General features: G+C 37.6%; 1 protein-coding gene across 1 annotated transcript in view; it reads right to left on the bottom strand.

Moving 5' to 3' along the window:
- The window catches only part of SPON1 (spondin 1), a 189,691-nt gene that overhangs the window by 151,473 nt on the left and 21,349 nt on the right, over positions 1–16,869 (bottom strand). Inside the window, exon 3 of the mRNA XM_021527583.3 lies at positions 2,653–2,786. Within this exon, the coding sequence (XP_021383258.1) occupies positions 2,653–2,786 (134 nt within the window). The remainder of the gene's footprint in view (positions 1–2,652; positions 2,787–16,869) is intronic.

Below are 16,869 nucleotides of genomic sequence, written 5' to 3'. Positions count from 1 at the left end.
CTGTTTTGGAAATTCTAAAACAAAGTTATCATAGTGTGCAAGGATTGAAACAGATATGTGTTGACAATTTAAAAAATATTTTCCCTTCCATCACTTACAGAAGATAGAAAAATACAGAGGGTTTGTTTCCCATAGAGTTCAAGATTTCAGAATTTTTCCATTATGAGTTTGGACTTAACTCTTAAAAACAATATTTGCTTTTAGATTTTTTCTTTTATCATCTAGAATAATTATGAAATAATTAATTCTACTGCTGATGTTCCAATAATTATTTCCAAGTAATTTCCAAAATTTCCATTCTATTCTAAGGGAGAGGACCATAAAGAAGGTTTGTGAAGAAGGCTAACTACAAACTCTAACTCAGATGCCACCAAATCTTTGCATGCAAAAGAGAAAATGTAAATGTTGTTAATGCCAGGAGTGATTGCTATGCATGGGCCTGTGGAGGGCTGCACTGCAGCACAAACAAATGTCACATTATGAGGTTAATTTCTGGCATCAGCAGCTCTTAATAATGGTCAGTCTTTCTTTAAACAGTCCTGGGCATGGAGCTGTTCCTTATCTTCCGAGGTCAACAAAGCATTCATTGGGAGGAAGATCCTATTTCTCATATCATTTCTCCTGAGAGGTATTTAACAACTTCCTTCCACTTTTCAGCAGCACACACACCAAAGAAACCCACAGCATTCTGGAAAGAGGTGGTCATAAACACCAAAATTTTTCCTTTCCCTGGAACCTGCATTTCCAAGCTGCTGTTTTGTTTTTCCCAAACAGGCTATGGGAGCTAATCTAGCTCTTCATTAGCACTTTGGTGCTTTGCTGGCACTACTGATGCACATCCAGCAGCCTGAGAAGGTTGTAAGCAACTGGCTCCCTCTACACACTCTTTGAGGCAGTGGCAATTTCATATTTTCATGTGCAGAACATCAGAACTGCAGTTCTGACTGTTACATTTTGTACCCCTCTTGACTTTTCTGCAAGAATTCGAGTACTTCACAGAAAAACCTCAATGTTGAACATCCAGCATGGCCTGACTATCAGCGAGGAGAGAGAGGAAACACTTATCAAGACCCTGCAGTTGGTGGTACTTTACTGCATTCCTTCTCTGACAAGACCTGAACTGACTTCAGCCACAGTTGTTTTAAGTTTCAGTGAGAAAAATATAGATCTTAATTTTTTTTTGTGATGGCAATTCTACTTAGGACAGTAATGAAAAAAAAATTAAATCCATCAACTTGTGTTGTTGAATATTATTACTGGATTAAAGTTTAAATCTTTTCTCCTTAAAAAGCCATATAAAGCATTATCACCTTATTATGAATTTCTTTAAATAGCAAGTGCCTCAAGCAATATTGGTTATACAGCTAAGAGGGGGTCAGTCCTGGGGGGAAGACCAAAGAGCTTTACTGATTAAAAGCTCAGCAACATTCAAGGAATCTTCTGGATTGCCAAAAGAACACTCAAAAAATTCAATCTATAAACGAAACTTATTTCCAAGTTTTATTACAGCCTAATGTACACTTGTTTGTACCAAGCTTAAGAAAAGACTGTCAGCATATTCTTGAGCTGCTTTAGTACACACTAAACCAGGGAATTCTTAATATTATCATGCTGAAACTAAGAAGCAGCAAGTAAAAGCAACCTGCCAAAGATTTGAGTCTGTTCTGCAGCCAGAGCTGAGACTGGACAACCCTCAGAGAGGTGGAAGAGGACAGTGTCTGTCTGGTGCCCATCAGCAGGAGGAGAAGTGAAGCACAGGGTAAAAGGAAAGCAGCCACAGACTATTTTTGATGGTGGCAATTTCTCAACCTGTCTAGAAATCAATTGCAATTTTAATAAAACATTTTCCTGAATTGGTCTGAACTATCTTCAGCACAACCTTTGCGATAGCATTTCCTTAAAAGCCCAAAAGTCACTATCCCCAGCACTGAAAAGCCTCTTTGAAATACTTTGGTCTGCTGCAGGGCACGTCTTAGCAATTTTTCAGGCTTCTCCCAGACATGGATTCAAAGCAAGCAAAGAAATCCCAGTTGTCCATGAATATTTGACCAATCTGTCCAATTAAATACAGCTAACAAAGTCTTAAGAGACAGGACAGCATTTCTCTGGCACTTCTTAGTTCTACAGACCAATGAGTGACCCTAAATCAAAGTGAAGATACATAGAGTTATCTTTATTTACTGCTTGAAAAGCATGATGTCACATGAGAGTGTGTAATAATAGTAAAATATCAGTAAGTGATCACTAGGTCTAAAATGAAAGCCTTCACCTCTAAACAAATAGATCTGTTTTTTCTGATAAAGATCTGCCAGACAATGGTGACTTTGCAGAATGTTTCTATTATCCATCTCAACTAAGAGTATGTGTTTTACCCACCAGAGGAATGCAATTTTGACCTTAAAAAATAAGAATTTTTAGATTTTTTTTTCATGTGAAACTAAAGGCTTACAAGCTCAATTAACTCAATGGTTATTGAAGGCTTGCGTTCCTTTTGAATATTGAAGCTTTAAATTGCTAACATTTCACTCTGCAAGTAGAACTAGACTTGGTCAAACATGTCCAAGGAGAAAAAAGAACCAAGAACTCCATTGGTTCCAATAAATATTCAACTTATTAACTGAATTTTACTTTAATATGCCTTAAAATACTCACTTCAGGATGACACAGCCTGTCCCAGTGGGAGGAGCAGTCCAAAACACCTGGATGCGTGTCCTCCTTCTGGGTGTGCTCTCAGTCACAGCAACGGGACAATTGCTCATGAACTGGGTTTCTTCTTCATCTATGATCTAGGGAAACATAAAGAGAGGAAAGGAAAAAGATAAGGACGTGCTTGGCCATCACCTTTCACGTGTGTTTTGTCAGTTCGTGTTTTCTTTGAGTGGAATATTTATAATTCTCTCTGCTCAGCTCAGCACTACTTCAGTGAATTTATGTAGAACATGCAGATTGAATTGAAAACCAAGAGCTCACAAAATAAAGACAGAAGAACAAGTCAGTTCTGTGTAAAGAGAATTCAGATCTTTTGAAGCATCTCTGGAAATAACCTTTTTTTTTGTGGATCTTGATTACTGGAGGTTCCTGTAAATATTATTGAACTGCAAACAATAAAATATTCATCATTTCAGATGATTGAGATTCCATTATTTAGTCCAAACTGCAGCTAATTTTGCTTTTTTGATTGATTGATGGTTAACAGAATAGTTTAAATGACACAAGTCAAAAGCTAGAGAGGCAGATTTGGAACTGGTGTTCCAAGGTTTTTCCTTAAAGGTGTCATGTCAAAATAGTGTTTCGTGGATTGTACATTAAGCCTTCTGTTCATCAGATCTCAAAGAAATTTCACTGGAGACTGTAACGCTTTATCTGGAAAAAAGCAATGCTCTGATATTGCAAAATTTCTCTTCAAAATGCTCAGTGGTCCTGTTTCATTTGATGAAACCACAATTCACACAACATTGGGTCAACATTAAAACAAAACCAAAACCAAAAACTGTATTTATCAATTTTTTTTATCAATTTATAGCAAGACTCAGCTTTGAAGGGGCTTTTTCAGAACCCTGGTTCTAACAACACGCACACAAATATACACTTTTACCAATTAAAAAATAGTCCAATCTTCTGGCAGTAAACATAAGATGAAGTAAGTGTTTTGACAAAAAAAATACTCCTTTGCAGTCTAAAAAAAAGAGAGGCAATGTCTTTAATTGGGCCAGATCTGCTTTAGTGAGTGGGCATCCTCGCTATCCCACCCAGGGATACCACCAGCATTCCCAAACATTTTTAGCCAAGCCAACAAACATTTCTGTATTTCCAGGGCAGAATGAAGTGGTGCTGGCCCAGAGGAGTGCTGAGCAACTCTCTTTAGCTGGTCAATAGGGCAGTGGCTAATGAGTTTTAAATTTAAAGCCATTAATATGCCTCAAGTTTTGTAACGCTTTGTAGGATCTGTGTAAGCAAACACAATGTGCACATTTGCTGGGTTTTAATTAACAGGAAGCAGTGGGAAGTGTGGGATCCAGTGGAGGCTTAAGCTGACTACAGAGTTTCTACTTCTGCTGGATGCAATTAATGTGTGTAAGTTGAGTACCAAGAAATCCCTGACCAACAATTCTTTCAGCCACCAACTGTACTTATTCCATCTGCCTCATTCCTGCATCAGTGAAATAAAGAAATAAAACTGCCTACTCATCTCTCAGAAAGGTTGTCTCAATTATTCCAGAACCTTATCAATTGACCTTTTATCCCTATCACACAGCAATTCATTCACAATCAAAACCCAATTTTGGTGGCAGCTCTGAGAGAAGAATGAGTGATTTTATACCATCTCATGCACAATAAAACACTATTGCACGTTATACAAAAGCATGATAATTCCCATTGAAAAGGCTCTTAGGAGGTCATCAGAATATTCTTAAAAAGGATGGCTTTTCTAAAAAAATGGAAATATTACAAATTACTGTACAAATTACATTGGCTCCCTTGCCAGATGCAAAGTCTTGGATAAAAACTTCAAGAATATGTTAAACCCAGGTCAAGATTATGTAATTACATGTAAGTATGAATAGGATTGATCAGATAGAGGCTATTCCACAATGACCAATGAAACTTGTTCTCAATCTAGTTGAGCTCTTGCTTGGCACACACTCCACTAACAAATATTTCTTGAGAAGCCCAACTGAAATGAATTGGTGCTCTCCAAGTATAAAATCACTATTTTTAATTAAAGATCATTCATCATTTCAGTTAAAGGTCATTCATCCATCCCGCAGTCATCATTGTAGACCTACCTATGTGCATTTGCATATTAAGTAAATCCTTATTCCAGTTGAATCCATCCTGCTTTTTCTCCAGCACTGAATGGAATCACAAGGAATTTCAAAATCAAATCCAACAACCAAAGGAAGGAGTTGTGAGTAGTTATTGCAAGCCAAATTTATGACTTGCCTATGAAAGCAGAAGCTGAAATATGTGTTTGGATTTGAGATAGCCATTACATTGAAGCACATCCTTGTTCCAGTGGCAGCAAATGAACACAGAAATGTTTTTTTGCACTTCTATTGCATATCTAATTCCTGCAAATTAGCAAGTAAAGAGTTTTCTCAAGTATTTCTATAATAAACTAATTGGAAAGCTCTGTTTGCATTTTAGAACGTGGTGCTGGAAGAACAGGAAGTGGTTGAGCCCCAAGGCTACATCACGATTTCCTGCATCACTAACCATCAAAGCAGAAGGCTTATGCAATGAGTGTCTACTGGAAAACACTGAGCATAAAATCATAAGGTCCTCCAAAAAGCATTCCTTTGAAGAAAGATTGGACAGAAGCTTTCTCAGTAAAGGCTCCTAATGTTGACAGAACACAGTACAGGACTCCTAAATTAGTTGGAAAGGCTCAAATGCCACTTGATTTGAGATGATTAAAGAAATTTTGTGATATATAATAAAAACAAGAATTTTCAAAATTCTATAATTTCAGATAAAACATTTTAAATATATTTGTTAAAAAGATGGGGGCAGTTGTTTCTGTATCCATGGATGTTCAATTATTTATAAAAAGTTTCTTAGGAGTGATAAGAAGGGAATCCTGATTTATACTCCAGGATTACAAATGACATGATATTTTAGGGTGGTGGATGATATTACTACACTCCCACGTAGGAGAAAAGCAATACTATCCTGGCCAACTTTGGGGGAAAAAAGAGACCTGTAATACAATCCTGATTTTTTTTCTGGAATCAAGTCAGACCACATAGGCGTGAAGGAAAGATTTGGCAGGGAAAAGGCACACAGATTAAAACACAGCATTTGCAAAATTACAGTTTCTAAACCCCAGGTTATCTGCAATGGGAAGCCTTACATTTTCAAGAATGGGCCAGCAAATTACCCACATGTTGGACAAAAATCCTAAAACCAAAAAATTAACACTTGGCCAAAGAATCTGAACCCTCAGAGGGAGGGATCTCTGTGACTTATCCTTTGAATCCACAAATTCAATTACATTAGATTTTAATATTCTAGTTAGGTTTGGGTGTGGTGGGGTTTTTTTGTTTGTTTGGGGTTGTTTTTGGGTTTTATTTGTTTTGGTGTTTTGATGGGTTTTTTGTTGTTGTTGGGGGTATTTTTTGTTTGTTTGGTTTGGTTTGGGTCTTTTTGTTTGTTTTTTTTTTTTTTCCCATTATGATTGTGGTATTATTGGACCAATTTATTCCTTCAGAAAACTAGCATAAATCCTGCACAAGATTTTTGGAGTTAACTGGGATTCAAATGAGTGTCACAACAAGAAGAAATTGGCTGAACTTGGGTAAATCTACAAACATGAAAGTAAGGATATTACACAGGAAAATTTACCAGCTCCAGGCATTCTTTACTTATTCCAAAAACTGATGAGCTGAGATCAAGTTCTGGGTGTTCCTGAAAAGCAGGACTGGAAGGAGAAATTGGTTTTCTCAGAATTGGAACATATAATGCTGACTGACAAAGCTTGATGTTTCTGGTTTCTGTAAACTATTATCAAATAAACCAGGCAGTTCTACACTCTATCCTTAAATTCATATCAGTATTGAAAGAAAATGTTAAAACATGTCAAAATACCATATATCACAAAGAAAAGGATTAGTACTGAGCACAAAAGGAGATGAAGTTACATAAATCCTCTACTGGCTTGTGTCCACTCCCTCAGTTGGAACCACTGGCTAGGACCTGCAGCACCATTCCTTGTTCTGTGGACACATCATCACTTTCCACTCGCTGAAACAGCTGCATTCTAGTGGAACAATAGAATTACAGGAAAAAAAGAAAAAAAAGAACACAGCTAAAAAGTCACAAGGTAAGCATTTTTGTGGGCAGATTTCTTCTTTGGAAGAGCTAATATGAATGTTGCAAAACTGTCTTCTCCTTGAGGAAACTTTACAGTTACAAAAAGAACATTGGGTCTATGTAACAGCAATAATATTTGGCCTTTAGGGACTAATCTAGAACAGAGCTTATTATGGGGAACGTAAAATTGATGATGTACAAAGTCAGTTTAAAAGCCCTACCTCGAAGATCTGCTTCACATAACCACATTCTCTGACTAAAGGACACAGCACTTCTCTCAGAGGCTGTGCTCAGGATCAGAAGAGTCAGAATTGGGATGTTTTATGCAGTGTCAGCGACCAGTCTTGGTGCAGACCATGGCTCAAGGCTGTACAGAACCCCTGAGCACTGCTGGGCTCTCTGGCCATCCTTAGCAATGCACCACAAGGCTGAGGCTGCCTGATAAGGATTAGAGCTAGGATTTGACAAGGGTTAGGGTCTGATAAGGGTTAGGGTTACTCTGAAGCAGTGAGAAAAGTGCATATTTATTGAAGACAGGCATTGCTAAAACACATTTGTAGATTGTCACTATGTTCTGATAACTTCTAGCACAAACTTTACATAGATCTCACACAAAGTTGCATTTAGAAATCAAACTTCATTCTGTAATCATTACTGAGGAAAAAAAAATTACTATCAAGAATCTCCTGTGTTTTGCTCTTCAGTCCAAACAAACCTGAGCTCTTTTATTCCTGCAGGGCAGGCAGGGTCTGCAGGGCTGCTGCAGGGTCTGTTTCAAGGTGTAACTCAAACAAATTGAGAAATAAAGCAGTTCAGGATGAGAGAAGCCTGAAATGCAGTAAAGATACAGCCCTACACACCACTTGCTTTCACACCAAACACCTTCTCCTGCCCAAGCCTGGCTATGGGAAGCTTAACAAAATAGTTATTTCTTCTTTCCTTAATGTGTATCAAAAGAGTAAAGAGATGATGCGTATTGCCAGAAAGAGGTGACAGTAGCTTGACAGTATTTAGTAAATGTAAAATGCCATACTGTATATTTTTCTTGCTTCAGAACCACTCTTAGTTAACTTAAAGTTCTAAAGTGCTGAATTATAAAGCTTGCACTGAAGATTTATGCTTGTAAAACAAAATTAGCCAATTAAGTTGATGCTGTCAGTAAAACTCAAGAGATGAGTGAGCACAGACTGTTGTGAGTTGAGGCAGTTTTCATCTAAGTAGTCACTAAGAGGGGACTGAAGGTCCAAAGTTTCATCTTTGTTTCCCATGAAGTTTCCTCCTTGACTACAACTATAACATCTCTATGAAAACAGTTTGGTAAATTGACTTTATCAGATTGTATTACTTGGGGGGGGTGGTTGGCAGATAGTCCAGCTTTTCACAGATAACATTATTTTTATCATCTCTAACAGAGAAATTATACCAGGCACAGAAAGCTGTCATTATTCTCATAGCTATAAACCATGCTGGGTTCTATCAGTAATTTTCTTTAAGTAGTTATTTTGACTAAGGAAAATTCTTTTCTTTCATATTAAAAAAGCAATTTGCAAGCACTAATTTCCAGCAGGGGAAGGACAACATCCTTAAAAAATCTACCATTTTTTGAAATCCCTTCAAATACTCTAGCTCCTTCACACATGCAGTGCTCTCCAACAATGCTCACCAGAACCTGGGAATTATTTTGAGCACTGAACTTGCTTTTCACACCTTGGCACATAAAGACCCAAAGTGCCCCAGCTGGCTCTTGCCAAAAAGAGTACCCTGGCAGGAGCAACAGAGCACACAAATTACTCAGCACCAAGGGCACCAGCACCAGGAAATTGTGCAAAGGGACTCTGTGTTGTTTTGTACAAAAGCAACGAGTCACTCTGTGCCTTGAATGACAAAAGGCTTAACTGCATTCCCACTGTCTGGTGTCCAGTCTACACAGCAGATTCAGAGTATTTGAAATTATGTCTATGGATTCAGGGAAGGACTGAAAATTTTATTTCAGAGAACCAGGACTTTTGGCCCACTTAGATGTATAATTTAATCAAGTTAAATCTAGAATAAATTTACTGAGGTCAGACTCTGTGCTGACCAATTCAAACACATTAATCTCTGGGATACAGGTGTTTTTCATTATATTCAGGCAGTAGCTAAAGAAATGGATTTGCTTTTCTATGAAATGAAAGGGGTTTTTATGGTCTAAGCAGAGTTCAAATTAGGAAGCATGAAATAGCAGATGAAAACAGAGTAAATTTTATGACTGTGAAATGAAAACAAAGACATTTTACTTCCAAAACTCTGTTCCAAGGATTAGGAGGCAGAGCTGTCCCACTGCAGCCTTAAAACAGATTCATAAGCAGCTGTGATGACCCTTAGCAGCCCCCTGGGAACAGAGTCAGCATTAGTCAGAGCAGTGCTCTGGCCAACCCAAAATAGCAGCTACAGAGAATTAAATCCAATATTGGAAAAAAAAAAAAAATGGAGCACAGACACTTAGGGCTCTCACTAGCTCTCATGGATTTCTTGTTTCTGTCTTCCATGTAATGGAGAGATCAGAGTGCCAACAGTTCTTCCAAGGTGACAAAACTAACACACTCATTTCAGATGAGAATATAACCACAATAAACCTCAACAAAGAACCATGCAGGGTTCTTTGTGTGGAATACTTCCACAAAGACGTTATTTATGCTCAGTGTTCAGTTGTCAAACTATTTCAGAGTGAACATTATTTATTTGGAAAAAAAAATAGCCACTACTCCAATCTGGTAAAAAATAGCTTTGATAGATGATGTCTCAAGTACTTTAGCCTGGGAGAGAAACATTGCTTGCTGAAGGGGATGCTGTATAGAAATCAACAATTTTTGCATAAAAGTCACTTGAAAGAAGTAAAAGTTTAAGGATTTTGTATATTTCTTGCTCAGTCTGTACAGCTAGGATGTTTCATTCAAGTCTATAATACACACATTTTTCTGGAAAGAGAGAAAACTGCTGTTAATTCCTAAATGTATTTCCCACCACTATATCCAGATATATGTAACGCAATTAGCTACCTCACATTAAAGAGCACCTTCTAATCTGATTTTCTAGACAGATAAAGAGCTTTGGGAAGTTGTTTAAAGAACAAAATGCTTTTGCAGCCTCATAAAAGAAAGTGATATAAAGCAAAGTAAAACCCTTGACTGGAAGTGAGACGTGACTTGGATTGCTGAGCAACTCTTCCCAAACCACTTCAGCGCAGTCTGTGAAGCAGGGACACAGACACTGAGCTCCTTTTTCAAACCAATGTATTAAATGCTCTATGATAACTTAATTATTATCCTTAACAGCTTGTGACACCTCCAATTGCTCTCAGGCTTCATAAACAGGAGTTCTTTGGGAAGAGATTAAATCTGAGATTCCAGACCTTCAGCCTCTTCTGCGATGCGCCAATTGCTCAAATTAAATGGAAAAGTAGCTTAGAGAGTCAACTAGAATTTAAGCCAGGGAAATCCATGGAAGACATAAAGTTGGAGTGGCCCCCTGTGTACCAAGCCTTTGTCTCACTTTCATAGAAAGAACAGCCAAATTCTATCAAAGATCTCCCAGCTCGGTGCATTGATGCTCACAGAACCCAGGAAGCAGAACAAAAACAAATCTGGCAGAGCTGCAGTTTGAGGACTACATCTTCTACAGCAGAGCACTTTTTCAGTGTTTCCAGGGATTGTGGCACAGTTAATTTAAAAGGAAATTTAATTAGTGCTAAAAAAAAAAAAAAAAAAAAAAAAAAAAAGAACCCCAGCCTGTGAAAAATTTGATTATATTTTCATTTGGCTGCAACACAAAACTTATTTGTTTATTTCTTATTTGTTTATGCAAAAAGCTGAGACATTCTATTAGAGTGTGCTCTGGGACCAGCATTGAAGACTCTGCTTGTGAGATGGAAGGTGTAGATTCACAAATCCGTTCTGAATTAGGCAGTTCACTGTCAGTGACAGGTTTTACACAGTGAGTAGCCTTCAGCCAGTCTCTTTTCTGAGCTGTTCTACCTCACATAGGTCCTGAACCAAGGGGAAACACTGGCTTGGCAGCCAGGTAATGAAAAGCACTGATGAGTCTTCAGCTCTCTGCTCTGTTTATTTTGATGAGTTTCCCCCCAGGTTACAGAGCCAGCCTTGTCCCTGCTGGTCTAGTGAAGTGTTTTACTCATTTTACAAAGCAGAGGCATGCAACAGAAGAGGCTGAGTGAAATCTGTCCTGAAGGAGACAGGTGATGTGTGGAGAAACATCTTTTAGGGCACAAACCTCTGTGGTGCAGTCTGTGTTCTAATGGCTCAGACACCTGAACCTTCTCTTCCTCATCCAGGTATAAGTCCTTTTCCAATTCTGGATGTCTACTTTGACCTGGAAATTATATCTGGATGAAAAGTATTCCCACCTTCAAAAAATTGTGAAAATCTATGTAATGTCTTAAAAAGATTAAAATATTGGTGTTTCTTTCTGGGGAGACAAGACCAAAATGTTTCCCCAAAATATTAAGAATTCCTTCTAGCATTGGCTTGCTAGTCCAGGACTGCAACTGCATCAGTTCTAAGAGTGCTAACACAGAACTTTTTAAAATGTTCAATCAAAAAAAAAATCACAGAACTGCTTTTTGCATTTATTTCTGATCACCACAAATGCCCTTGTTTGAAAGGGGACAAAACAGGGCTCTGAGCTTCCTCCCCAGACCTGGCCTTCTGTGCTGCCTTGAACCAGGGCACATGCATTTAATCCACTCCAGCAATGCATAAAGTATATTTCCAACACATTTTCCAAATCCACGCGGGTGACAAATTCATTCAGATTCTTCCAGTCTCAGCACAAACCAAAGATTTATAAATCAACTTCCAGGTCTTATGCTAAGCATACAATTTAAGGCTATTAAAATTTTGATGCAGAGTGCTCAGTATCTGGCACAACTGAATCCAGGATAAAAAAGAATTATGTTTATGGACATGTGTGTGGAAAACTGAAGGACTCCCTAATTGCTATGAGTAAAACTCAGCATTTTAATTTTTGCTAAATGCAAATTAAAACATTGTCAGCACATTCTTAATTCATCAAAACAATGTGAAACTTTTCATACCAGTACCAGGATTTTACTCAATTTCTGCCTGAGCCCATGTGTCCTTGCTTCTGTCAATGCACAGAATTTTTTGCACAAAAATGCCATTTATGAATGCTTGAAAGAACGTGCCTTCACTGTGACTAATAGATATTTCATTAATAAGGACCTCCAGTCACCATTCAAGTCTAGTCAATAACATATTTTAAATTCAGCTGTCCAGAACTTCTGTTCACCTTGAAAATAAGCTTCAAGCACTCAAACAGTTAAGAAATATAAATAAGGGGAAAAAAAGACTCTCTCATGTTCATACTGCAACAATACTTGAGAGAAAGCATGACCCAATCCTAAATCCATTATTCTTATTATCAGTTCTAGAAAGCTTGGCTGAGGGCAGCCAGGAAAACATCCTATCAGAACAAACCACTTGGGCTGGGTGAGAGTTGTTACTAATTATTGCACTACAGTTACTTCATAAAGTTGGTGCTAAATGATACTGATGAGGTCTCTCTGCCATTTGAAATTAATTACACTCTTATCTTTTGATAAGATTATCTTTCTTGTATATTACCAACATCTCTAGCCCCATAATGAGCAATGCACAAGTAATGTGGGTGCCAGAGAAACATTTGCTGTGGACTCTCACAGAAGAAGACATGGACCTTATCTTCTGCTCACACTGGCATTTCTCATTTACATTTCCATGGCAAGGAAATCCAGGCTTGTTGTCAATTCAATTTAAAACTCAGGAACTGCCATTTTTATTTCAGGAACAAAATCCCAGATAAGAAGGCAGTTGTAACACCAGTCGATCAAAGAAAAAGGAATGTTAAATTTGAAGAGGCACATAAAATAAGGAAGAAATTTTACAGTGGCTGGTCAAACAACACATATAGTTCTAGCACTGGAGGCACCTTTCTGTGTGTCAGGTGCTCCCTTTCCTGCAGAGGGATGATAAGGAACCTCTTTCCTCCCCAGCCATTCTCTCTTTTTCATTTGTCAGAGCGTTAATTGCCAGCCAAAGGAGCCTTTTCAATTATGACTCTGTGGAGTATAAAGTGCAACACGGGCTTAAGTGTAGAGGGGTTTTCTTTACAAATATAATCAATAATAATATTATTCTAGAGATGACACTTCTCTGCAATACAGTGTAACAGCAGGCAGCAAAGTACAAAGGAATTGACTCTTCTGCTCTTAGGAACACCTGAACTGATGAAGGTCATTTGAAATGCATAGCAAAATGTGAGTCGGCACATTGTACCAGATCAGCATTTCTCAGTCTCTTAATTTGTTCAGGCTTTTTATTTAACCTTAATTTTAGAAAATATTACACTACTCAGCACTATGACTATAGTGCCATGAATAGCTACCTCACTTGGAGCTCCTCGCTTAAGAAGGGATTTAAGGATTACAGAAAATACATCTTTTTAATAGCATTATTGTCCTGCTCAGTGTTGGAGCTTTAAAGCATCAGCAGCTCTGGCACATGTGCTATTCATGTTCCTCCTGAGTGTCTCAGTGCCAAAATATACATCCCAACCTAGCTCAAGCCGATGCCACACAAATTCTCGTAGCCTTTGGATGACTGCGTACAGAACATAATCTATTTCTGAGAGACTTAATCCACTGCTAAAACCACATTTACAGCAGAAATTCCAGTGATCTGGAACTACAGGCTTCGTGCAGATAAACTTAAGAAGGCATTTACCTCCTTAAAAAAGCTTTCAAAGCTTTTGCTGAGCGATTCCCACCCACTGCTGGGTCAGGAATGCTGCTGGTGCAGAAGAGCTGCAGGAAGTCAGGAGAGATTTCTGGTAGCACTGACAGGAGTTGTGAGCAATTGTAAAGCCACCATGCATGTGAACGTGTGCCTGAGCATCAGATAGAGCCAAGAGATAATAATCCAGGCTCTAGCAACTCGTACTTTTGGTATGCTGATGAATTTAATGCACAGTTTCTCCAATTCCTCCCTTCCTTAGCAGGCATCACAGATTATATGATGTATTCATCATCACTTCCCCTGCCTGCCACTTTATAAAGCCAAATTCCATGTTACTTTGAGCACCCTTCCGGCAAATTAAACCTGCAGGCCAAGTTTCCAAAAAATCAAAAAGTTTTGTTTTCTCTCTTCCAGAATGATAGGACTCTGTTTCAGAAAGACACACTGCATTGATAAAACAGTAAAGGCATAATTTGGCAAAAAGGAGACTCTTGTGGGCAGAACAGATTTTTTTCAAGAGTTTGGTAAGCTCTCCTTAAATGCTGACTAAAGTCCAAGTCAGTTAAGTACTGAGACTAAAAGAAAAGTTCACATTAAAAGATTGTTCAGACACTTTTTGGAAGAGTGTCTTGCACTAGAAGTTCATTACGGGAGCCTAACAGTGACATGAGCAATAGAAAAGCAACTAAAAGCAATATAAAAGTAAATAAAAGCTTCAGTGGTTGCATGAGTCTGTGTGTGAGGTTGTGTGTCAGTGGTTTTGCTTGATTTGGGGGCTTTTTGTGGTTTTTACCAAAGAGCTTTTCTATTGTTATGAATGCAGCAGTGTATTTCCCCATGGTATAAGATGTCTTACGGAGAAAATAATCATGCAAAAAGGGATTCTGAAAAAAGTAGGGTAACAAAGAAATTTAGTAAAGGTTTCTAATAAAATTCTTAATCTCTCTGCAAATTGAACTATTCTAAAAATAGAGCTGTAAAATGAAATGGCAATGTCTCAAATTCTACTTCTACATAGATCAACACTGTAATAACTGAGCCTGAGCTAATCTCAGGGCTGTACACTGAATTAAATGTTCACTTACTGCTATTTCCATATTACACACAGGCCACAGATTTTGTCAAGACCTTGGCACAAAGCAATTTTTTAAAAGCCAAATAATAAAAGGCAGTGATTTTCTCAAGACCTTGGCACAAAACAATTTTTAAAAACCAAATCATAAAAGGCAATGATTTTGTTAAATCTGCTTCTGACATTTTCTACACATTCTAAATGAATTTCCAAGACAGGCTGCATAAGGGACAGCTGATTACTGAAGCTTCAGATGAATCTTATATAAAAGCATTAGACTAAGTTTTCAGCTCCTGCTGCTTTGGCACATGTTATTTTGAAATAACAGTTTTCTTTGTATCTGTCAATTTTGTGGCTGTGGATAGACTTCCCAATTAAAAAAATTGTACTCTCATCTTACCATACATATGGCAACAGAAAAAAAAAAAATTAGAAAAAACCACAGATTTAAGGGATTTAATTCTGATGATTATGTTTTTCCAGATTATAAAGTTGTTGCATTTGAAATTTCATTAGGATGAGTAGAAATTCTATATATATAATTGTAGACTGAGAAGGTGATAAATAAATTTTCTTTTCAGGGTCTCTTGCAACTCAGCATTTTCTATGATTCTATAAAAAAAAAAAAATTCACAGTGAGAATAATCAATCAGTTGAACTGCCTGCACAAGAATGTGGTAGAATCTCCATCTCTGGAGATTTTCAAAAAGGGATTGGACAAGGGTCAAAATAAATTTATCCAGACTCCTTTTCACATGAATGATTGGATCAGATGATCTTTCAGGATCCCTTCCAACCTACTCTGCTCCATGATTTTATGAAGGAGCATTCAATGAATTTCTGCTCTCATTTTTTATATGCATTACAAATTGTATCTTTGTAGCTCCTTGCCTTTTTTTCCTACTCTTGATCTGCTACAGGTAGTTTTCCCAACCTGGAACAAAGCTTCTTTCAGCCAGATTATTTCATTTTCTCACTGTGCTTCTCTCCAAAACACTTACACGGTGCAGCACCAAATACAAGTCCAGACAAAACCAGCTTCTCAAAGAGATGAAGTGTTGGTGTGTAGGAACAGAAACAGCTGTCCCTTTCTTCTAGACTCCCATGCGAGGATCTGAAGGTGTAACTGTGGAAGTTTTCATCTGAGAATTTCACCATAAGGGGCAGAAGCAATCTAGCCCATCTATTTAAGCATCTGCAGAGCATGAGCATGGAAGAGCCAGAAATAATTCATCTTTTCATGGCAGAAAATATGGCAGAAACTGAATATTGCCCTGCAGGTCAGCTCTAACTCGTGAGGAGTCTCAAGCCAGCTCTCACTGCTAAAGCTGAATTTTGGTGATGCAGGAAATCTATCTCAGGTGTTAGGGATGATCAATCACATCAGTGTTTGTTCAGAGGCATTTGATGGTTTCAATATTATTCTGAATTATTCTCAATAAGTTTCAATGAAAAGCTGTATAAAGCTCAAAGTCAGTTCCCTGGATCTGTTCTTTTTCTGTGCTTTTCCATCTTTTGGAGACTAATCATACAAATTTTGCACAGGTACTTGAGAAAATAATTCTATAAGGAATGCAACTGTAAAACAACTTGAGGAAAAAGGATAAAAACAAACCCTGGTTCAGAAAGGGGAAAAATAGCTCCTGTGATGGTCAGAAGTTCAACAACATCTAAAAGAAAAACTACTTTGCAGGAGATACCAACACTTAATAAATGACAGCTAATCTCCAGAATATGAACTAATTAGAGAAGTATTAAAATTGAAGGCAAGAAATCATATTTAATAGATGAGATTCTTATTACTTCTTATTTTCATTAAAAAAAAAACAAACACCACAACACTTCCATGTTATACAGAGCACAGTAGTCATTACACCATCCAGTTTAGCAATCCAAAATACACGTAAACGTTGCTATGTCTGATTCTGTGCCAAACCAGGAAACAAGAACTGAAACATAGTATGAATCCAAACACATTTATTTGTTTAAGTGATTAAGCCTAGAGTGCTAAGAGAGTGTTTGGAGGGGTTTCATCACTTTAAATTCTGTAGTAGGAAAATTTTGCTTATCTTTTTGATATATACCAGGACAACAGCTATTATTACTGGAATTGTTTTTACGGTTCCTACCAAATATATAAAATTAGACTGTTTTAAAATTTTAAATGGACCGATTTGAAAATCCCTCTATTAT

Source organism: Lonchura striata, chromosome 5, assembly GCF_050655825.1.
Source record: "Lonchura striata isolate lonStrDom1 chromosome 5, ASM5065582v1, whole genome shotgun sequence".
Taxonomy (NCBI): domain Eukaryota; kingdom Metazoa; phylum Chordata; class Aves; order Passeriformes; family Estrildidae; genus Lonchura; species Lonchura striata.
The sequence above is the reverse complement of the archived record's forward strand: the minus strand, read 5'-3'. Positions and strand labels throughout refer to the sequence as shown.